This window comes from Anomalospiza imberbis, chromosome 13 (genome assembly GCF_031753505.1).
Source record: "Anomalospiza imberbis isolate Cuckoo-Finch-1a 21T00152 chromosome 13, ASM3175350v1, whole genome shotgun sequence".
NCBI lineage: Eukaryota > Metazoa > Chordata > Aves > Passeriformes > Viduidae > Anomalospiza > Anomalospiza imberbis.
Window position 1 is genome coordinate 13156487 of NC_089693.1, and position 25211 is coordinate 13181697.

The window sequence follows — 25211 nt, forward strand, 5'->3', positions numbered from 1 at the left end:
ACATAAATTCAGCTTAGCAAAATAAACACACATCAAAATTTCATCTCTGCATTTTTAAAACTTCTCTAAATAACTGGTAACACTGAATTATTTCAATTAATTTTCTTGCAATTGCCAGCATTTGTGTAGAGGTTGAAAGCTTGTTCCCAGTCCTAAGGTGAACAGGAACAATTTTGTAGCCTATTTACCAACTGGCAGAATTTTTTTAAGTTTATTTGTTTCTGTTAAATATAATTTGGGGGTTTTTGCACTGTTGGTATTAGATTGTGTTAAAATTGTCACAGCACCTAGAGGTCTTTAATAGGCATTTTTATTGTTATTACTTAAATCAGCTGGTGGAAAGGACAAAAAATCTACACTGTACAACTGAGGGGGTTGGCAGTGATGCTGACAGTAACACACTAAAGGTAATTTATTTCAAGAGTGCCTCTGGAATACACAGAGATTGACTTAAAAGACATCACAGAGTGGATGTGATAAGTTGGAGTAGCTTCACACAGTTCAAGGGATCTGCTGCACACACCTTTTTTGTGTAACCAAAACCTATCAGCATTAAGAACATATGAATAATACTTCCATCAGAGGCACAAATTTTGCTTCTGGTAACAATATTCCTATAAAATAAGAGTAGGAAAAAGTATCTTATGTCTTCTGTTTATGCTTTATTTTGATTAACTTCAAATACCAAAATAGATACTGTCCCAAAAATCACTGATTTGCAATTTATATCAGATCAGCCTCATCTTCCTGTGGCAGTTTTTGTAGGTGGGTCACTGCTCCCTGGTGATATTCCTCTGGAACCTCATATCCTGTCATTCCTCCCATAAAAATTTGCAGTGAGTCCTCGGATCCAACCGTGGTAAGTATTTCAGCAGAGAGACACATGGGGGAGCCTTGCCTTCATTTTGTGAGTCTGTGAATGGGTTCTACACCTCAGAGTAAAACTAGAGCAAAGTTAAGCACTGCAAGTATGAGCAAAAAAAAAAAGTTGAACTATAATTTAAAACATGGACTGTAACTTGGAAAAACTTGAAACCCTGCAATAGCTGAATTTCAGTAAGAACTCAGATGATAATGATTTATTGGTGTATTTCACTGTCTTACTCCAACCCTGATATATAATCTTAGAGATTATATTTAGCTTGTCAGAAAGCAGACAGGAAGGTCACAGCAGATACAGTCATGAAAAATTCTACAGCACACTCAGATGTTCCAGCCTGGTTTGGTGACAACTCATTTCATTTCCCAGCATGGAGGGAGAATCACAGGTGTTTATCTGTCTGGATGTGAGAAACTGCAAAATATCACAAAGAATTGACACTCAACTTATTAGCAGTTCTGTTGCTCTACACTTCATTGGAACATCTACATGTTATTGCATCAGCTTCAAATTATTCAGTATTCTTTACTCCTGCCATCAGCCTTGCTTCTACATAAATCTTCCATTTCTCTTTCAGGAAGGGGAAGACTTGCAACTACAAAACAGCTGCCAGTCAGAAATATTAATATTCATATTTTCTTTTCCAACACTTAAGATTTTAGTACGTCCAAATCATGTCTGTTTATTGGTTAAACACAGATTCAACATTCAGAGCCTAGTTTTGAAAGCCTGGGATAATATAAATGGTCCAGTAAATATATACAGTGGTGGGCAGAAGCAACTTGAGGTTCTCTGCTTTGAAGCCATTTCCCAAGTGATAAAGGTGGCATGGGGAGGGGAAGGTTCATTCCATCTGGTAGAGTTATAGCTCACAGCAGCCAGGTGGTGTCCTCATGCACTTCCAATGGACACAGCTGGAAAAACGGGAGGCATCAAAGATTAAATGCCTGTATTTGCACTTAAACCACTAAAAACAGAAACGTGCTTCCAATCACTTTGCAGCTGGTGAAGCACTTTATAATGCAACTACCTCATTCTTAAATTACCAAGATTGCACAGGTCAAACTTTTAGAAAAAGCTACTAAGAAAAATAAAGTCAATTCCACACTCACAGGAACAAAAAAATCCATTTTCAATATTGTATTACATTATTAAAACTCTCTAAGACTAAAGCAGCATGACACTAACAACACAGCCAATGAGAAATTCTAATCAATGTATAGTTCCATCCTCCCTTCTCAAAATAATACTGAGAAATACAAATGTCCTGATTCCATATTAACACTATCTTCAAATCAGGTTATCCCATTCAGATTCTGATAATTTGTTTTCATACAATTCTTCTGTCCTAGGTAAATTCATAGCATTAAAGATAAGTATAAAACCTGTAACAGCAGGTTTTTATACATTGTACACATGGGGCACACTCTGGGTAACTGCTCATTCAGCTCAAGCTTATTTTGAATACAAAATCAGGAGTCCTAAACCAAAAGTGTTGAAAAGTGTTTGCTGATATCAAAACAGCCAAAATTTTGGCTTTCTGGCAAATGCTTCAGAGAAAGCATCTGTTTACAGGCTACTTAGCCAAGGTTACAAGAGAGTGTAATATTGCAGCCCCTAAAAGCCCTGTCATTGTTTCTTTCAGCTGCTGCATGTTTGTGAAGCTCTGAAGGCCTTGAAAGGAGCCAGAGCAGAGCCAACAGGTCAGGGCTAGATAAAATTAAGAAAGAATCCGAGGTCAGACCATGAAAGAACTTCTTTTTTTTTCCACCCCTCCAGAACAGTGAGTCCACCTCCAGCAGCCTTTCATTCAGTCCTGATAAGAAGAGACAGCACTCCACAATCTGGATTTCAGACATTTTAAGTCCTCTTTGCAGGGAGGAAAAGATAGGGAAGATGAAAGAAAATGGACATTTTACAAGAATTTACTGCTGGAACACACTTTCGTGCCTGTTTTGAACATCCCTGTTCTCAGAAATTTAAAAGGAAAATATTGATAGAAATTAAACTACTGGGGGCTCTTGTTATAAAATAATTGGTATAGCACTAAATTTCCAGAGGGAAAAAAAAAGTTTGGTGTATTGATGTTTTAAGCCAAGTTCAGTGACTAAAAACCTAGAAACAACTTCTTAAGTTACAGCCAGTATAGCAATTCTAACAACTGGGGAAGGAGATAAGAAAATATTTCAACTTAATTATACCTTGCATACAAAATTTAAAATAATACTTTTTTTCTTTCAGATAAAAGTATCAAACTCACAGCAGACTGAAAAAATAGTTGTTCTAAGGACAAAACTCCCGTGTCCAAATGTCCATTTTTAATTTAATCTTTTGTGCTGCTGGATTTTTTTGTGTAACCTACAGGCCCATTGTTGGGTAGTGGTCTGGCTGGAGAGCTCATTGGTCTGGTTTGCCAGGGTGGCTGTACTGCCCCCAAGCCCATCCCTTCAACACAATAAACTCCAGATAATTATTCAAAGAAGAGGCCAGCAGCATGGGCTGCTCTGACACCGGGTCATGGCCTTTGACACCGAATCTGGGGCTAGCCAAAGTCTGCTCCAAGCAACAGAGGTCCAGGGGAATTATTAAGGGGGAAGGGTGGGAAAGGAAGAGCACTGAGAAATACTATCCTTAAAAATGTACTTTTGAAGCAAAGTAATGTAAATACAGCAGAAACTTATTAGGAAAATAAGCAAATACATTTCAAATGTACCAGAGGAAAAGGACAGAGAGAAGTGCATCAAGGCAAACAGAAACATAAAGCTGGGAGGCAGGAGGATGATACAGACTCGGGTCTGTTCTTCTCTAAAGCAGGTATTCCCTCTCAGATTTTCAGGACTGGATTTTATTTCACTTTTCTAAAAAATGCCCTTTCACCTTATTTGTACATATCATTAAACAATTAAACACAGTTAAGCAACCATGTTCTATTACAGTTTTTAAAAACTTGTTGAAGCTCTGGATATGCAATTTCTAAGCATTATTACTAGCTTTAAATAATAGTATATAATTTCTTTTATTTTAAAGGAGATGGAATTGCAATTGGTTGCACAACTGAATTGATAAAATTTTAAGTAAAAACCTTTTAATATCATATTAAAATAGTTTGAGTAGTTACAAATCGCCATTATTTTATACGCTATGACTTTTTTTCAGTTTAAAGGTAACTTTAAACATTTAGATGGAACAAAGACTGTCTGTGATACTCATGTTTTCCTTTGCAAACCAAATAACTGAAGTAGAAACTAAGCAATTTGTTCTTTGTACAACATAGTAAAAGTTTATTTTGGTAGAAACTGGAACATACGACACATGTGAATTGATCCAGCTAAACAGTCTGGCCTTCCACGGCTTTGGATGGCTCTCGCTTATTTGTCTAAATCTGAAAAGGGTCTGTATCCCTTTTGTAGCTTTGTGCTATCCCTCAGAGGGCCCCAGGACAAACAACACCTCACACCCCCTTGCAGTAAAAACATCACCTCTCCTACTGCCCACCATCAGCAACAGCAGCTTCATCCAAACCTGCTGGGGGAGGGCTGGCAGGGCAGGATGAGCTCCCAGCACACAGCATTTCAGACTTTGGGGCCCACAGAAATAAGAACTATCTCAAGCTCTCTAAACTTTTTAAAATAAGTGATGCAAATCTCAAGGATTTTAAGTTTTCTCTATTTCCTCACGGGTGCAGGACATTCCCACCACGCCTGTAAGGTCTGCCATCAGTCCCCGTGTTTCTCCTGCATTTCAGAGAATTGTTAAATTGCACAAGCAAAAAGCTCTCTTCCAATATTATTCTAACAATGCTCTCTAAAGCAGCAGACACCCTTACGTTAACTAGCCTGGCTCACCGTTTTCAAAGTGAGCCCTCAAAAGCTAACTTGAAAGCAATACCAGAGGCCTGGACAAACACCTAATTTTGATCTTTTGTGCTCTTCTTTTCTTCTAAGAGACCTTTCCTTTTGTTGCTGCCCAGTGGAAAGCACATAGCTCATTGGTCCTGCTTTGAAAGATGAGAGCACTGCCCCTCAGTCCACCCCTCCGAGCACAATCACTTTAATGGAATTATGTAGAGGCCATCTCTGCAAGAAGAAAGGGAGGGCGAGGGGGAGGGAGAGAGTGTGCAAGGAGCCAGCAGAGCTGTAATTACCCCAGTTACTAACACACACATGTCCACTGAGAATTCATGCAGGATCCAAGCAGGATGTGCCACCCCACACAACAGGTTCCCTTACATACAGCAGTGAGCCCGGCACAAGTGACAGGACACTGGTGGTGAATCAAACATTACAACAGTGGCTCAGGAAAGGGGGAAAGAAACAACCCACACAGAAATGCTGCTACAAAACAGGAGCATGCTATAAAGGGTCTTTTCTGTAAGATGCAAGAGGCTGGAAAGATGATCTCCCCAGTGGAGACTGACATGTCTGGGTTGCAGATAGGAAGAATGTTTAGACATTTTGCCTGGCCTTCATGCTAAGAGGCATGCTTCCAGAATATACACCTAAACACAATTCAATAAGCACTTTACCAAATTTGGTTTAACATTTGTTAGGTGCCAAGATCTATCATACATATGCACTGCCTGCCTGACATCCAGCATCACCTTACAAGCAACACATTTGCGCACAATGACAAAGGCAATCTGTTCACAGCGCCCAAACTTTCCCCTGGAGCTATGATATAAATTTTCTTTCAGAACCAACATTTTCTGCTGGTCTGTCATGGACTCCCTGTGCCATTTTGACCCTTTTGTGCAGCAAAATGAAAACACTATCTATCATTACTTGCACCACAGTGACTTTGGAGGAGGTGCACGGTTTCATTGCAAAAACATCTGTGGTCTGGTGACTCAGATCTCAAGCTTTAAGATCTGCGCTGTTGCAAGCATGACTGCAAGATGCAAAAGTTTAAGGCAGGGCAACTCAAAATCAGTCTGGCTCTTTCCTCCTTCAGAGGGTAACAAGGAACTGCACTAAAACACATTCAACTTGTTAGGTGTCAAACAAGTCCATCATGACAGGAAAACAAACAAAATACACGCGAGGGAAAACCACCACTGTATTTTCCTTAAGGCAAATTTTGGCCGCATGGGCTCTAGCCAGCTGCATCTACAATTAGGGCCCAGCCTCCAGCAGGATGTTCTGTTATTGCAGGTGGCACAGGCTCTGCTCTGCTCACACAGGGCTCCCTCTCCCTGCAGGGACACCAGGCAGCCAAGGGGCACTGCAGGACAGACAGACACCCACCTGCACTCGTGTCCACGGGCCTGGGGGCATGCACAGTTCTGTGGGCACTGAACTATTACACAGACTGTCTGCAGATGTAAATAAAGCAGCCTCTAAAGGAAGCTCAAAATTTGGCACTCATTGCTTGAATACAGGAGAAGGGGGGCAAACTAACCTAGACAGCTGACAAATTTTATAGTGAAATTGCTAAACTGGCCCATTTGTCATGAGCTGCCAGCTCGACTGATACATTTAATGCTAATATTACAACCCTCGTATTTAATTTACTGAAGTCAAATCCAGATGCATTTAAAAAAAACCCCACAACTACAAAAGGGTTGAGCTTTCTCTATTACACTTCTTTTAATATAAATTATTCACAGAAAATCCATCATACAATGCTAAATATTTTCCACTTTCACATGTTAGTAAACCAGGAAGCAGGGAAAGCAGGTAACAGTACTTGCAAAGAGTTCATTTCAAATGCCTTAGCTCAGCATTTCACCTGAAGTGTGATAGCCTGAGGACACAGGGCTCTGTTTCCTCAGCTGTGAAATGCATTGCAGGATCTCTCCCATACATGAACACATCTGTTACTTTTCTCTCCCTATCTTCTCAGAGGCCTCATTCCCCTCAGTGTCTCTGACTGGTTGCATATCTTTGACATTTAGGAAGGGTATTCATTTTAATTACATTTAGATTGTGCTGAACCACCTCCCTTATAACATTGCTGTTTGGCACAGCGATGTTATTTTTACCCTTTACATTTTCATACAGCACATCCCAAACTTCTAAAACATGCCCTAAAGAAAATTTCTAGTTGTAATGACAATAGAAATATCCAGGACCCTACAACCCTTGGCTCTAATATTCACCACTGTTACATCCAATGGCACACTGGCAGAAGCTATTCATAATGAGTTTTGTGATATGGATTTGCGCAGAAGACAGCTTGCCACCAGATAATGAAGCCTGATATACTACATACATTATTTTTGAGTGCTTGCAGTATGCTGAAAACACCCATCTAGAAGGCCAAATATCTGTCAAAATTATAGTAACTTTCCATCTCCACACTGATTCCTCCCAAAACAGTATTTCAATGACATGTTGTGGTCATCTCTTTCCAGGCCAAGACTCCACTCTTCTAAGATAATTTATCAGGAGGATTACTCAGTCTGTATTAGTGGCAGCAGCTGTGCAAGTTAATGATGTTGTTGCCTTTAGTTAAATAGATGTTAATGGTTTATTTGAAGACTATTTAATTAAGACCAAGTTTCTGAAACACCAGCTCTTGAAAGCACCACAGACAAATCTTGCAGGTGGTGTAAAAGAGGTCAACATGTGCAATCTGAATTTGGACCTAATATTCTTAGGAGCACAAATTCTTTACTCAGTGAACTGTGGCCTGAGTACCCTTTTAAAGATGCTTAATGTCCACACACAGAAGCAGTTAAACAAGAAGAGTAGCCTAAAAGATTTCAGGCTTCCTCAAACTTCTGAAAATCTTTTGCTCTTCTGGCTGACAACACAGCTTCTCTTATTTATTTTACACTTTGTGGTATTTCATAAAGACAAAAGTGTATCTTTCCCCCCATGGAAATGGGTTTTACAACATTACATGTTTTTAATATAGATAGTATTACTACAGGTAAAAATTGTTGTACTTTATAGGACAACAATAACAACATAGGAAAGAAAGTATACCTCTGCAGAAACTGCAGCAGAATTTCAATTATTGTGTCCTTTTCTTTTAGAAAGTTTCTTATATCTGTAAAATATTTTCCAAGATTATATACATGGGAATTTGTTCTTGTTTAAATTTTTTCCTTCAAAATGTTTAACTTTTCTTTTTAATATGCAAAATCAGTTTTTGTAGGAAGCAGTGCTACTGCTGTCCAGATGTTTGACCACAGACAAGCTATAATGTAAATCTTCTGCCTTACCTACTGCTTTATTTAATAGTTTTGTGAAGAACAAGCATTTAATACCTGTCAAACATTGTATTAACAAACTGAAAGGTACAGAGCAAACAAGTAGGATACAGTTAATAAAAGTTATTTTTGTTAACCTTTCTAATGCATTCAAGATTTAAATTCAACCTATATCAGTATCCCGATTGAAAAAAGGAGAAGAAAATTATCTTGATGTAATCCTTCTGCATATGAAGTTTATACAACACTTAGGAAGTGGAAAACAGTCTGACTGATTGATTGTTTAAGTAAAATAAACACACAGCTACTTAACTCTTAGCTAGCTATCTCTCTCTGTACAACTGAAAGGGCTTCCCATCATCAATTCAGTTTTACAAATGCTCTGTTGAGCCTGCAGTTTGACGAGCATTTTAAAGCAGCATTAGCTGTGCTGCTGCTGAAAGAAGCCAGCCTGCTCCCCTCACTGCTGCCACTGCCTTCCTCTGCCACTTCCCACCCCGTCCCTGTGCCCCCACACAAGTGTCACAAGTGTTAGGCACAGAAAGCAGCAGCATGAATTCACAGAGTACACAAGAAATATGTGGTGTTTTCTTCCAAAAGTGCCACCTTTTGCTACTTTACTGTGCTCTGCGTTAAACTTGGATGAATTCTGAGAGCTGAACAACATCCCAAGGCAGCAGAGGGAGCCCTGGCAGTGGTCAGGACTCAGCACAGCCACCATGAGCCTGCTTTGTTTTATCCAGCCTGGTGGAACTGTGACCCTCAAACCCACCCAAGAAACTCCACTGATCCCAGAGCTATGAGTTTATTAACAAAAGACATTTCCCTCAAGGGGGAGCTGTAATCTAATAAACTGAATGCAAAGCTGGAAAGCTGGACATTGACAGCCCAGTTCTGTCACTGACTGCAGGGATGTGATTATCACGCTCAGCTTAAACCATCGGTACCTGAGCAGTCCATGAAAAGGGCCCTTCTCTTCCTTGTGCTCCAGGTAACCAGTGTGTACCAAGGGACAGTGAACACTCAGTCACCTGTGAAACCCATGGGAATGCTTACAAACTGCTGGAAGAGCACAGCATGTGCTCTTAGCACAGACAGATGAACATGTGTTATTAGAAAAGTGGAAATAAGAATAACTGCCTAAGGTGGATGCTCCAGGCAGAGCTGCCCTGCACAGGGGCACAAGAGACAGCACAGGCTCTGAGGTCCCACTGGCAGACTCCCCCAGGCTCCAGCAAGGGGGAGATGACCCTTGAGAGACAGATCTTCCAGCAGGGAGGCTCAAGGGAAAGAGGGAGGTGTAGGCACTGCTGGGTCAGCTGGAGCGCCTGCTCTCGTGCCTGCACTCTGAATCACACCAAACAGTTCACTTTTATGTGCTTTGGTGCTTTTCTTAAGGTATTTGATTGGCTTGGAAGCAAGATCTGGCTGTCAGTTCTGAAGGAGAAGGATGAACAGCCCTGCCTATCTGACAGTGATATCAAACACAGCCCATATGTGCCTGCCTACTCTGCCTGGATAACACACAGACTTTATACATCCAAGCCCCCTCTGAGAAAAGTTTTCCAGAATGAACAACTGGTAGGGAATGCTACAGATAGAGATTTCTAAGGCAAGTGATTGTCACCAAGGCAACGTGGGCTGATGGGAAACTATGAGAGATTAAATAAAGGCAGGTGAGAAGCTGTAAGAAGGCAGGCAAGACATGAAGGGAGGGAAAAAAGACAAATTAGGCCATTAGAAATTATCATGGAAACAACAATGAATACAAAGTACTAACACAGTGAGAGGTACGCTTGTGATGGAGAAATGCTGGGCTAGACTAAGACAAAGAGGATCAAAAGGATATCCTATTTTTCTCCCAACAGTGTCTATATAAACATGCAAACACAGACACACATACTGAGCTGGGCAGCAGGCTGTGAGCACAGCCCTCCCTGCACCTTGAATACACAAGGGAGAAAGTTGGTAAATGGACTAAAGGCACAGTGTGCAACACCTATCCATCTGTCTCTCTCTTCTCCCAAATACACATCCTACCTACCACCCCAAAACATCTCCAGTTCACCCACCTTAAAAAAAATCCACATTTTCCAGGAGTATTTGCATACAGGATTCTGTATACTTCTCCTGTGTCTGAGTATACAAAAGTGTCAGCTGTACAAAGACCCCCAGCATGATCGACTGGATGCCACCAGAGGCAGAAAAACTCAAGTCTTTCACAGATCTGCCAAAGAGGATGAGAATGATTTCCCTGTCCTGGTTTCTACAAGCCCGTGCACTAACAAGTGATTTTGTTCTGTAATGATAACCAGCTTGAACAGGGGTACAATATTTGGCTATGATAAAGGTAAAAAAAACACTTTGAAAGTGAGTATAAATGTTGAAATACACTTTTTATGCAAATTTTATTCATACTAAACCTTTTTCCTAGATTAGAAACAAACAAAAAAAAAAAAAAAACCACCCAAAAGAACCACCACCACCAACACAACAAAAAAACCAAACCAAACCAAAAAAAAAACAACCAAAGGAAAAAACTCCAAAACAAACCAACCACACAAAAAACTTCAAATCCCAGGTATGGAAGAGATGTTTTACAGCAAGAGGGGCTTCTTCCAACACAAGATTGTTTTTTCCCCGCTTCCTGCATCCCCCCCTTCATTTGCCAGAGAAGTGTGACTCCAGGAAGCCCAAAAAAACAAACATGCACTTTTTCACAATTGCATCTTTTCCCAAAATTGAAAAAATGCTTCTGTTAGCAATAATGCCTTCATGGAAAATATATAATCAAGGTGTTACTCAAGACAGGGAAGCTACCAGAAGGCATATTGGCTTAGCTTTAGAAGTGTGTTTACTTATCACTAACACAAAAATTACAAAGATCCCCTATTCTTACCATTCCCATACAACTACAACTAGTAACATGACCAAAAAAAAAGCTAAAGAAAAAACCTTCAGGATGAATTAAATTAACATTTGGATCACAACATCTGGATTGCTGTTTAACAACGGAAGAAAATAATAAATAAAAAAGGAAAAAAAATTAAGAAATGTAACTAGCCCTGTACAGCAAATGTTTTCTTCTGTCCACTCTGAAGTCTCTTTCATGTGCTAATGGTGGCATTTTTTTAAACTCTTCCCCTTTGACTTACTCAGACCTTTAAGGACCTCACACATCTAATGGTTCCTCACATTCACCAAGAACAATCAAGAGAGGTCTGGGGGTTGACATGTAGTATGATTAATGGACAATGTTGATTTAATTTCCTATAACAGGAGTTTTCTCTAAGCTTTCTCCAAGGAGCAGTTTCTTTGCAATCTAGGACTTAGGTATTTTACTAATGAAGTCCAATAAATAGCAAATTAAATAATGCTGTCTCCCAGAGACAAATCCTGTCATTCCAGGGCAAAAAAGGAGGGGAAAAAAAAACCACCCACCATATTTAGAGTTCTGTTTAACATAGTAGTTCAGATTTCTTGGGTTCTTTTGTTTGGTTTATTTTGTTCTTTTGTTTAAGAAACGTATCACTCATCTGGTCGTTCCTGTCATCATTATCTGCTTGCTCATTTTTAGCTTTAAACAGGGATTATACATTTAGCTTAATTTCCAGTTTCAAGAAATTAAGTCCCCATTTAGTGGTCACTCTTACAGCTATCAAAACATACTTATTACATATTCATTGTAATACTTAAAAAATTTTGGAGGTTCTTAATTTAAAGTTATTTACTACTTTCTTATTGTAAGGAGCGATCAATATGTCCTTTCATGAAGCAAATTTTAACCTTCAGCTCCAGCAAATGAACAATGCAACACTATTTGCATGCATCCTAACTGTTACTCAATCAACATGACACCATCTCCCAGCTGAATTCCCACACAGGTTTAGCTCTAAATGGTGGAATTCCTACCCCAGGAACTCAGAGCAGCAGAAAGCATTTCCTGCAAGATTCTAATCGCTTTCCCACCATGGAGAAGTTTACCTTTAAATACCCTGAAGAAAACACATTTTCTTCACTACAGGCGAGCAAGTTATTTTGCCAGAGTGCAAAAAATCTTCTCCGCCTACTTTGAAGGCTTTGAAGCACCCTTGATTCCAGTTCTTAAGAGTTGTTACACAATTAATCTGATCTCCTGAGAAAAACATGTGTCCAACTCAGTCATGGAGACAATTGATAAAGAGGCAAAAGTCTCAAAAATAGGCAAAACCCCTCCATGCTGGAGGACCCCTCCAGCAGGCCCATGGAACATAATTTCTCCTGTTACCTTAGCAAAGCCCATATCTTTACATTATTACCTTTAACATTGCTACAGGGCATTGTCCCAAACTATGACACTTCTCTCATCCTGACAGCTCACAGTATCTCTTTAGAGCAGGGCTTAACTTGTCTTAGCGCTCTTGATTTTGATTTTTTTAAGTACAGTACACTCAACATTTATTCTGCACTGAGGATCTACTCCCTTGCCATGTGCTTCCCCTTTAAAGAGCCACTAGCTTGGGAAGTTGAAAGTCAAGGCATGTTGAAATGAGGATATCACAGCTATTTTCCCAGATAACCGAGTTCAAACTGGACCAGATCATGTTCCAGAAGGTTACATAAAAATATGTTAGACATAAAAATCCTTTGAAAACATAATCTACCTGTTCATGAAAGACCTTAGTTAAGAGAACAAGAATGCATCTTTCTGACCCAAGATTAAATGTTTCTCATGCTAACAAATTAATACATTTCCTTGAGTTTTAGAGCCATTCCATGACTCCGTAGTTAAGTAAAAGAAAGCCCAAGAACTCCTCTTCATAAGGGTCTGTCATACATAACATTTTAATCAACACCAAAACAGGTTATGCTGCTAATGCAGATGTTACAAATGTCAGTACTCCAGTGCATACTGCAGTTGATTACTGATTAAATTGGTAATCTAGAGAGGCTTGATGGTGTAATTTAAAATTGGCAAATACATTAAAAATAATTAAAGCTTGCCACTAGAAATGAACTGTATGACAATAACTTTTACTTTCAAAAAAACAAAAAACACAGGCAGAAGTAATTGTGATGAGGTTTAGAAAAACATATAAATCCATTTTCTTTAATAGAAGTAAATTTAAATTCTGACAGAAAACATAGAGGACAAAGCAATCTTTTTAAGAACAAAAATTAAAGTGAAAATATGCAATAATGATACAAATCTGCAATATTGCATAACGCAAAACAAACAATGGTCAAACTACACAGGAAGGAAGGCATTACAATTTTTTACAGATGTGTCACTTGAACTGCACAGAAGGTATGCAGCATTAGCAGCTGACAGTTAACTGGCTACTCCCCAGCAAATCTGCTCAGAACAAGCTGATATTTATCAGGGATTCCCACTCAGTGCTTAAATAAAGCTTTGCCCAAAACACAGTTGATGTAACGGAAGCCAGGCCAACAGGCTGCAACAAAGGACCACAGACTTCAACATCAGCTTCAGTTTTGCCCAGTAAGAATTCACTTTCCAACCCTGATGAATCAATTTTTCACCTAAACAGAGCAGTGTAGTATTCGCCTTCCATGAGGAAGGCATGAACCCAGTGGGTGAGTCCAGAACCAGTGCCTGGTCACCTGGTGTCAGTGAATTTGCACTGTGCAGCCTCCTGCTGTCCCCCAGTACAACCCAGCTGCACACAGACCAGCAAGTACCAGAGCAGAAATGCCACACAGGACAGAGATTTGATGCCTTCCCTGCCTCTGCCATTCAGTCTGGTCTTCCACAAGCATGGATGGTAAATCTGAGCCTAAAGGGAACTCTCTGCTACAAACAGCCTGGAGAAATTACAAGCACTGCCACACACTGGAAACAAAACATGAGGCAGCAGTTTGTAAATCAGAACAAAACACAAAACCTAGTTTGATCTCTGTGTGCATTTACAGCCAGTAAAATGGAATGTGGTTCTTATATAAAAGAATTAAAAGCTTATCAAAGAAGCACTTGCTTTGATATCTTACGGGTAAAAAAGTTACAGGATAATAAAATTCCCTCCATTCTCTCTTCTAATTTATAATCTAACTTTCAAAACCTGAAAGGAAAAAAAACCAGGAAAAAATGATATGCAGATATGCCATATCTGCATTTGGAAGGCAGACTCATTTAGAGTGGTGACAGGTCTGTCTTTCATGACTGTGGAGCAAGGAATGTGTCTCTTGTTTATTGAGGTGCCATATAAGCACTATCATAGCAGGACTAGGCAAGAGCTTGGGTTTGTTAACCACAAATATACATAATCTGCCATGGCTGGGGAAGAGAAAGGGGTCACAGTTAGCTGATTTTAAACATACAGTTTACTTCCAGGGCTTTTGGTTTTATTCCTGTGCGATTTGACCAATTCCTCCTCCCCTCTCAGCAAATCCCTTATGTTTTAGCTGATAAGTAGTAGTAGCAAGGCTGTTACACACAATCAGGAGAATTGACAGATAAGAGGTTTAGTTTAAGGATGTAATCAGCAGGAGTAAACACTAGACTGACCCAGCTGTAAACAGTGGAAATAAATGATAATATTTGTCCTGGTCACCTACTGAGCTATTACACACTTTCTACTATGTAACAATGTAAATATAATGACCACAGTATATACAGCAGGCAGTGTAATCATCTGGTTTTCCAAGCAAGAAAACTGAGCTTTCAGTTGATCTTTTTTAAGAACTAAAGCAATTTCTGATTATTTTTTTAACAGAGCTGTCTTTTTTGCTCAAATCAGCATTTCACTAACTGTGGATGTCTGATCTGATGTAAAATACCTCAAGCAGAAAAAAGTACATCTGTTCTAGTAAATTATACATTCTTTAATACCATTTGAGAACAGTTAACAATGAAAAAAAAGAGCATTTCTCAAGAAAAACCTGTATTTCTTTCACATCACTTCATGAAACTGTAGGAATACCTGGCTCCTTGAATTTGTATGGGAATTCCAAACTAAATTTCCACAGTAACTTATAAACAAAAAGCAATATCAACTCTCATATACACAATTTTCAGTATTCCAGAACTGTCAGATACAAGCATCTGAGACTACATTTTAACACCAACAAAACGGGATAAAACTGAAATTATAGCCCCAGCTTTCAGAAATGACTGCCTTAACACATGAAATGCACTTAGTGTTCCTTCTCAATACTTCAGCATTTGCAGTTCTTAAGAAAGATAGCATCAACTCTGTCAGAGATGCCATTAAGTTTTTAAAACTTACATTTCCCAGCACATTCATTTGCAATATGGTGCAAATGAAACTGCTGTGTGCTATCTCACCATCCTATCAACTGCTTTATCAAACTTAAAAGCACTTTAACAGGATCATTACAAGAAAAGCTTGGGTGATGTGCAGCAGGCAGCTTAACTGGAAGAATTCTTTGCACTGACTCTTCTTACACACCCTGATTCAATTTCTATAGACTGTTGAATGACCTTGTCATCTTTGCTGCCCTGGACTAAAGCTTAGCTACAGTCATGGCTGTAACACAATATAAATAGATCCCAGGGAAATTAAACAACTGAAGGCCAAGTCTCTGGGGGAATCCTAAGTGTAGTAGGTACTGGCTAATTCTTCAGTAGAACCTCCGTTTCCAAAGGGGAGCGCCATGCAGGGTCACAAAATGTGCCTTTGTGTCATTCTGACTTTGACAAATTCTTCACTTGGAAATATTGTCCAAGTCAAGGAACATTGGGAAATGCACTTTGCTTTATTTCTCCTCTCTGTAACTGGGAAGAGGAACAGCTTTCAGACAGGGAAGCTTCTCTGATTAAGACCAAATTTTTTGGAGTACATCACACACATGAGTCTGACAGAATCTAACTTTTTTCCAAAAGTACTAGATTGGGGCAGGGAAAAATGCCAATGGATAATGTAAAACCAGGGTAACAGGAGAAGTACCAGGGCTATTATGGACCTCATGTTAAACAGTTCAGAAGACCCCATCAGCACAGGAGAAGCTTTCCCAGAGAGAAGGCTTGCATTGCAGTGTCTCCAAGCCTCTCAGGAATCTTCAACCAATTAGTTAGTTTAATGGTTTATTTTATACCACACTCCATACATTCCATTTCATGGCCATCCAACACTTGGCAGCTCCTGCCAAGTGCCCCTGCAGCCCCAGCCCCTGGAGAGGCAGCAGAGCTCCCAGCACAGGACACTCCACTCCCCAGGCTGGCCTGGAGAGGGGCCTTCGCAGGGAAAGGCCAAGGAGCCAAGGGCTCCCATGCTCAGGGCATTTTCACCAAAGCAAACAGACTCGTTTTTCCATCCCCTAAGGTGCCTGTGTCAGGGGTGTTATTCTGATATCATCATGCAGCAAAAAAGCCTCAGAACAGTGTGCACTTCTCTGCCAGTATCTCCTGGCCTCAGGGTTTTGGGTGCATTTACTGGGACCCTACATCTGCCTTGTCACCAAAGTGCAACTTCCTGACACTCTCATGTAAGTGCCAGCACCAGGGTGGTACAGCTCCCACACAGCAGCCAGGGAAGAATGAATTAGCAGAGTGAACTCTTGCTTTCCTCCCTCCCTCCAAGCTTGGAGGCTAAAGGCACACAGACATCACCAGTGGCATTCATTTAATTAATTACCAGCATGATAAGGACTGAACAGTGAAGTTCAGTGATTGAGATTTCCAGGCAGCTTGAAAAACAGTTCTCGTGTCACAGCACCAGAACTGATCATGCTTTCAAGAGTATGCTAACCAAGAAGTTGAATTTGATTTTATCCTCCCAGATAAGCTTCAGATGGGTTCTTCTGAGGCACTGCCATCCTTGTGTAGGCTCCACTTCCCCACCAATGATACAGCTGCAAACACCGTGAGCTCTGACAGGAAAACACTCCACTCAGCCCAGCAGTGATACCAACTTCATGAAGGCACAGATGCACATGATTTAAATACTCTTTGAAAATAATAATCTGAACACACTTAAAGGGCGAGCTGAGCTTCTCTGGACACTGTCTTTGTTTTAACTTTCAAGTTTTTCCAATCCCTCTCCTGTTGCACAGTGAGATGGTTCCCCAACAAACACTTCCACCAGCAAAACTCACTTCAACTTCTGAACCATTATCTGGTACCAGCAGGCTTATCAAGCCTCACAATGAAAGACTTTCTGTGAGGGAAAAATTTCTAGACCAGGAGGAAGCAATGGAGGAATTAAAAATAGAGGCAAAAATGCATGGTATGCACCCAAGAGTCTGCTCCTGTGGCACATTGAAGTAATAATGGAATTTTACACTGGACTAGGAAATGGCCTGCTATTGAAAAATAAATGCCAAGACCTTTAACACAAACAAATGTCTATGTGAAACTGGGGATATTTATTTTGAGAATAAATGATCAGATCATTTAATTCTATTTACGTGGTGACTATCACGCTAAATAATCCAGTTTAAAAACACACAACGTAACTGGGTAGACCTACACTGAAGAAAGAGAGATCATGTCTCAGAACACAAGGTAGGAACCAACAAGAGACTAAAAATATGCAGTATAATATTCATATTGCTACTTTCCATGTTTAATCATTGAAATCTATTTCACACTAACATTGCTGATTCTGCTTTGTCTATCATAATTATTCTTCCATCAAAGGTCCTGTAGACATTTGCAATCATTTACAGTAGTTATATCAAAGCTACCAACAACCAAGCAATCAACAGTGCCTGTAATAACAATGCTAATATTCTCTCTGGTTAGAGACAATCATGAACTCTCCTTTTGTGATGCATTTTAACTGCCACAGGGTAAGTGAAATGTCTTCTTTAATACACATATCTTGCACAACTGGCATTTGTACCAACATCTGCAGAAAGCTCCATGGACAGATGAATTGACATGCTCTAAATGTCACTAGAAGTCTATCTGCAGTTTATTAACTATGCAAAAGAACAGGGAATGTAGGGCAGCCATAGGTTGTGACAAAGACATGAAGAGGGAGTGTTTGGAAGCTATATAAATTCAGTGGCAACAGATAATGCATGAGAAACTGCTCATTCTTTGCCACTGGGAAGCACCTAGGACTGTGAGCATATCCCTTCAAATTAGCAATAACCTTTCCTTTTGATCATATTATCCAACATATAGTACACCAAAAGTCTTAACACACACACACCTTTCAAGTTTCACACTTCCAGTATTCTAATTCCTGTAGCTCATAATGAAGACATTTATTTTAAAGACTCTGTCAATAAATCAGTAGTTTAATGTCCTCAGGAGAGGCAAATGGATGACAGGACATCAGTCCTCAAAGCCTCTGTCCAGTTCATGAAAAATCAGTTTACCATAGACACAAAACCCAGTGTGGTGGCTTGCCTTGATACACCTCAAATTGTACCAGGTAGAACCACTTCATAATAACTAATACTTTCAGTATTTAAATGCATAAATAAAAAAATATACTGGTCCAAAATACTTAGATTATTCACAATAAATAAAAAGATTAACAAATCACCTTCTTAACGTGTGGATGTGGCTACAGTCTTTGTGGATTTATATGCTGCATATAATTCTACCTGCTATAATCACCACATGTGCAGCTGCCAGAGGCAGAAGATTGGCTGTGTACTGCTTTCTAAGAAATAATTTGGCATGCACAAGTATTTCAAGCAGGCAGTTTGGCAAAGGGCAATCAGAATAGTCAGGCACTATCACTACCAGAAGTCTCTGTGAACTTTTCAAGCTGCATTGTAAGTAGTCATCTTAGCAGTGGAAAATCATGACCTAATTAATTTTCCTGAGATGAGTCTTTTTTAGCTGTAGTGATGAATGTCTTTTACTGTAAATGCTATTAAAAAAAGAAAAAACCAAAACCAAAAAAAACCCCAAAACTTAGGAAAATTCATATTTTATATATACTTCAAATAACTCAATACATCACATGAAAGAAAAAAACCAAACAACTACTCTTCAGTGAAACCAGCCTACAGCAGCACAAATTATGTAGATGTGAAAAATATTCATTACAGCAATCAGAGTATATGGAATGTATCATGTTTTGGTCACCATATTTAGATACTGAGAATTATGATAAAGAATAAACACTCAACACATCACATGCATCATGACTGAATGGTTAACTCAAGCACATGAATTCTTCCTTCTTGCAATTCAGTCACCTGTGACTATGTGAAAGTTGTAATTTCCAAACTCACTTTTCTTTCATTTTTCCATCTGTCTACATGCTTAATAGAAAGAAAATCCAACAAAACCACACAGATAATATATATTTTAATATAATTAATAAAAACAGTATTTTCATCTGAGGAGTATTAGTGTACTGAGAAAATCCATATCATGTAGATCCCCTTGTTAATAAGTTTGCACATGTTTGAAATTACAGCTTTTTATTGCATAATAAGAAAAAGATTTATGCATTTCTGTCCCAGGACACACAGACACCACATCCTTTCTGTGCTTTCAAAAGTGCTCTTTTGTCTCACAGCTCTGTTAAACAGTTGGCCACTGCCAGATGCTCTGGCTAGAAATGGTCACAGATGGTCAGTTGTCTTGTTAGCGGACCAGAACACTCCTCTCAAACCTCCCCTAAAATTGTATCTCAACTGTATGCAGCAGATGAGAATATTTGAGCATAGTCAGGAAGGCATTTGACCTAGTTAAGACTACAGGTCAACTTTGATAACTTAGTCAGGATTAACTCTCCACAATACCACCAAGAAAACTATCTCAACACATTTCAAACAGCAAGTGTCAAGTCCTATATTACTTTTGCTGATTATGTGATAGAGTGCATCTTTTGATAAAGAAACTCTCAGTTCTGCGTGCAAAGTACCTTCTACCTCAGGATGACCCCAACACATCTGTACTAATACACACTGCAAGAGCTACAGGAGGAGAGAGTCAGGTATCAGTGGAAGGACTCCAGTGGTACTCAGCAAGCTCTGTGCTCAGTCCTGCAAATATTTACCAGTACTCCTTAAAAATATTAACAGGATTATAACATGCACAAGAGCTACTTACTTCTATGTTGAACAAGCAGTGCTTGTCATGCATTATATCTGTGACAAAGGCTACGAGTAAGACATAAATAGGCTAAAAATAGCAGAGAAAAATCTATGGTGCTTTGTATTAATATTTCACTGTTCCTAGATCAAGCATAAACACCAAAAATATTAAAACCCTGCATATTAGAGTGAGTATTAAAAAGACATGTCATTTACTAGCAGCATTTACTAAGTTCTGTATCTTGTGATAAATAGCTGCGTTTTCTTCCAACTTATACAAGATTTACAAGATCTGGTAATCAAAGTGTTGTGCAACACATATTTTGTGAGAGGATTATTCCCTCAGCAGCCTAACTCAAGATTGCAAAGCTTATTGCTGGGAAAAGAGGTGGCCAAACGTAACTCTGCTGCCTTACAGGTGTAGAGATTTAAGCTCTCTAAGGTGTCACTGTCCTCCAAAAGCATTGAGAAATATTTTATGCACTCACCCAAACCACTGACTGTATATTCCAGGTCACTGGCATCCAGCAGAATGGGTCCATTCTCCTGCTGCCCCTCTTCCTTGTAGTACAGTTTGTAGCCCTGGACAGCTGCAGTGTCCTCAGCGTCCTGCTGCCACTGCACTGCAATGGTCGTGCAGTTCATGGGCTCCAAACGCAGCTCGGGAGACTTCGGTGCTGGGGTTAGAGAAATACATCTAGAAAATAGTCTTGTATTCTAGAAAGAGCTATTTTTCATGCAAAAATCTGGATGTCCATCAGTCCAAACTTCACTCCAGACTTTGAGTCTAACTCATCTGTCTATTCATGTAATTATTTCTTTCTTATGATATCTGACTCCCTATAACCTAAATCTAACAATTTAATTTAGAATACAACAGAAGAGAAACAGCTTTTAATTCTGCATCTTAATAAATAAATAAATAAAATTATGAGGTAGTTCTTTTTAAGCAAAAATGAAAACATTCCAAAGATAATTACAAAGATACTTCCTGTTTTAAAGCGAGCCAAAGCAAATATGATTAACAATACCATCACACTTCATCAAGTGTTAATAATTCATTAGTAGTCAAAACTCAATTAAATCCAAAGCAGAAGGATGTGAACTAGAGCTAAGGGATAAAGTTAAAAATTCAAATCTGCATAGTTTTCAAGCTATTTGTGTGAAGTTGAGTGTTCTTCTGCATGACATTACTAAATAATAATAAAATCCAAAGCTCAACTATAACAAATTAGACTTCACATATCAAGTCAATTTGCATATTCAAAAATACATGCATTTTTTAATAATACAGACATACATGAAACAACTCAGATCCTTTATTAGAGCATTACACTGCTAATGTGCAGTGTAAATGTATTTTACACTGAACAAAATGGCACAGGAAACTCTAGTTCATGTTTGTGAGCTGCTCAGGTGCCTTAGCTTCTAGCCTCATTTTCTTCTGCTCTATGCGATTTGAATTAAAAAGAAAATTTAGAAATCCAACAACCCCAAAAGCCACTGTTGTTCAGTGCACAGTATGTTGAGAATTACCTCTCACACTTGTAGCTTTGGGAGTTCGGTGCGAGGTCCACAAGGACGCCTCCCCCCAGCCGACCCTGGTGGCAGCAGTGATGCGAACCAGGTAGACGCTGTCCGGCCTCAGGCCCTCGAGCAGATACTCAGCAGCAGTGCCCGGCAGCTCCAGCACCTGGATCTTGGTCTCTGTGCTGAGGCGGAAGGACAGACGGTACAGCACCACCTGGCCTCTCCTGTATTTTGCAGGAATTGGCAGCCAAGATATGAGAATATCTGTAGGACTCCTGCTCGTCAAACTGATTTCAGGAGCTCTCAAGGGAACTAAAAAGGCAAAGACAAAGCTTTTGAGCTCAAGGAAAAGACAGGAAATTCTTGTCTGATACCTCAGCCCACAATGACATGACAGTAACGTAAGACTAAATAATCCAACAAGTTCTGTAGATTCTTGTTTAAGGATAATTTGACACTTCTCGCATTTCTCACCTGCTGCATGCAGAACAGCTTAAGCAAAACTTTTTCTGTAAGGCCCTCAACATCATCTTCTCTTACTGCTGCCAGCAGTAATCAAAGGCAATCAGCACCTGACTGGTCTGACACACTGCCTGCCAAGGTTAGATGCAGCAGCTCAACCGAGGGCTCAGACAGCAACCCGCACAGCTGAACACTTGGTGCATGTTTTCTTCCACTTACTCTGTAATGAGGATTCTGACAAAGAGACTGGCAGACAACTAGAAATGGCAGTGTTCCATACTGCCAAAGCTTAGCCCTGTCAGAATTTATTAATCAGATCTAATGATCTACACTAAATAGTGTTTTGTTGCCACGATGTTCAGATTAATTAAATCATTGCACAGATAAGTCAGCAGGGTCTCTTACAAAATTCTGATTCTACTAAAAAAAAGGCACATAGACACAAAAAAACCCAAAACAACAGGTAAATTTTTTTTCTGTACAGCAAATTTTCCTATAAAATTTCAAAAAATGTGGTAGGTGTGCAGCTGGATCCACATTTCAGATGCCCAAGAGAGCGTCATAGAGACTAAATCCTAGGCTACTGTCAAATTCTCATCATGAAAGGAGTTCTTAAAGATCTAGAATAGTTATGGACATGATTTAATGAAATGTCTTTCAACATAGAAAGAGGCTCTGTGTAATACACACTGTTGCTCTGTCAGAATGCTATTTTATTTTCATTCCTTCCATGAGCTGCTGTCTTGTGCTGTGGTACCCAGAAGTCTCACTGGTACCAAGAGAAATTCAAGACCCTCAAGAACTGTTACCACTGGACTGCACAGTTTGACTCAGCGCAGATAGGAACATCCTCCACAATGACTTCTTACCATCTTCAAGGGTGTGCTGGGTCACGTGATCTGACATCTGACTGGCTCCCAAAGGCATGTAAGCTACGATATAGAAGGTGTAGTTGCTGGCTGGCTCCAGGTCATCAATGATGTAATGGGTTGTATCATTTCCAATCACCACTTGGTACTCTTCATTATTTAAACCTGGTATAAAACAAGGGTGAGACAAACAAAAATTGCTGAAAATCCTTGAACATCACAGTATCTTGGCTTTAAGATCTTATGAATTTAATTTCATGTTCTTCCCCAGCCTGCCTCTGTTTTTTCAACCCTTTTAAGCAAAAGCTCTTTTACGCACAGGAGTAACTGCATCTTGCTATAGTGTAGATTGTGGTGTTTCAGGATTTTCCTCAATAAGGGATGCTGAATGCAACTCTAAACCCTATTTAGCATTAGTCACAACAAACTGTGCTCACTGTACAGCAACACAACAGACAAGCTCTAATAGCCTTATCATTCATACCCAGCTTCTAAATCTATTTGTTTAGAGTCAGGGGTTTTTTTTCCAAAACCTATTTACCGAGCCTTTCTATAGCAGACTGTGAGGAATGTGAGGGCTCCACTCTATCAAAAACAAAACAAACACCCTCCTGCCCCCCAAAAGAAACAAACAAAAAGAATTTATTCAGCAAAGGATCTCATTTTAGCCCTGCAACTTCTATTACATTTGATTGACATGTTTTTTATTTTAATTTGGAGAAAGGCCAATAAGAACAGACCAGAATAATCTTCAAAAATGTTTGGCTTCTTAGCAAGTTGTTTAAAAAGAAAAAAGGAAAAAAAAAAGAAAAAAAAACAGAAAAAATTTGTCAGCAATTCACACTAAAATATGCATAGCAATGCATGCAGCAGTCCTTCTCTTTGTTGGGCTTTATTCCTATAGAGGAAGGCTATAAAGTGGACCAAGTGTGGTGAAAGCTGCTGTGTTAAGGAACAATTCACACCAAGTGCACGTCAACTTAATCAAAACTCTGTAAGAGCCAGCTCCTCCTCTTCACAACTGAATTTATAAACAAAACGAAAGCCAAATTCCACCATTAAGTTTTCCCACATTTATGAATTAACTTGATAGCATTTTAATTAGACAAGATTACGAGCATCTCACAACAGACTAGTTAATGACTTGTTAATTAGGAATTGCAAGGCACGATTTCTGACCTGCTAAACAAGATCCTTGAGCTCACATTAAAAGGACTTGTTCTCTCATTGAATGGATTGCTGGGCCTCATGCAGAGGCCCTAATGAAACAGCCATAATAGAGAACAAGGCTTGCCTTCCACCACAATCAGTGTCCCCTTTGTGCCTTTTCTAAATCACTAACAAGGAATTAACACACTCCAACATGCACGCTCATCAGACCCTTATTCTTCTTGCTACTATGACCCCGATTTGAATGTAAAATATTCTGCTAAAAGAAACAAAAAACAAACACACAAAACCCACACCTGTTAGTTTTTTCAACTAGCTTGATTAAAACACTAACTTTTTTTATATAGGGAAGAGAACCTGAACTTGTTTGTACAGTGAAACATGGAATACGTGAGTTGTGAAATGTAACAATAAGTGATGGCATCTTTTGTATTCAAAGCACCTACCACACTGTGATGTCTATTAAAAAAACTCTTTAAACTGCATACAATTCATGCATTATCCAGTTTTGCTTTCTGTTTAAAGTTTATGGAATCATAAACACCAGTACACCTTAGGAGACTTGGCAAGCACTGTTTTCCTTTGGCAATACTATGTTCTTTCCTCACACTTGCAAAGGAGGTTCCTAACTAAAACAAGAGAGCAATACATCCATAACTTTTTTGTTCATACATTTAACTTCACAAAAAGCTTCAAGCAAAGATAAAACCTCGTCAAGTCAGATGTATCTGAGATAATTTTTAACCTTCATTATGGTCAGAAAAAGGGTGTGAGGGTGGAATGGGGAAAGACAAGCTGAAGGGAATATTGAAAGCAATACATTAATACATAATATTTACATTAATAGATAATTATATAGAATTCTTAGAGAATAAATAAGGGGAAAGACAAGCTGAAGGGAATATTGAAAGCAATACATTAATACATAATATTTACATTAATAGATAATTATATAGAATTCTTAGAGGATAAATAAGATGTTGACAATGTCAACAGTCTATGTTAGAACCTCTATGATCGGGTACAGTGTGAATATCATCAAAATATTTTCCTTAATATTTAATTTGCATTTCTTTAAATGTAGTTGTTTCTCAATTTACATTAGAGAGATGGTTAATGTGATAATTTTTCATGAAGGCATTTTCTAGACTTCAGTAATGCCTCTGATATGAGAGCA

At 39.1% G+C, this 25211-nt stretch overlaps 1 protein-coding gene across 1 annotated transcript in view; it reads right to left on the minus strand.

Moving 5' to 3' along the window:
* PRTG (protogenin) overlaps nt 1-25211 on the minus strand; it is a 75375-nt gene that overhangs the window by 14098 nt on the left and 36066 nt on the right. Inside the window, exons 9-11 of the mRNA XM_068204023.1 lie at nt 22865-23029; nt 21540-21845; nt 20492-20680 (exon numbers count right to left, since the gene is read on the minus strand). Of these exons, the coding sequence (XP_068060124.1) occupies nt 20492-20680; nt 21540-21845; nt 22865-23029 (660 nt within the window). The remainder of the gene's footprint in view (nt 1-20491; nt 20681-21539; nt 21846-22864; nt 23030-25211) is intronic.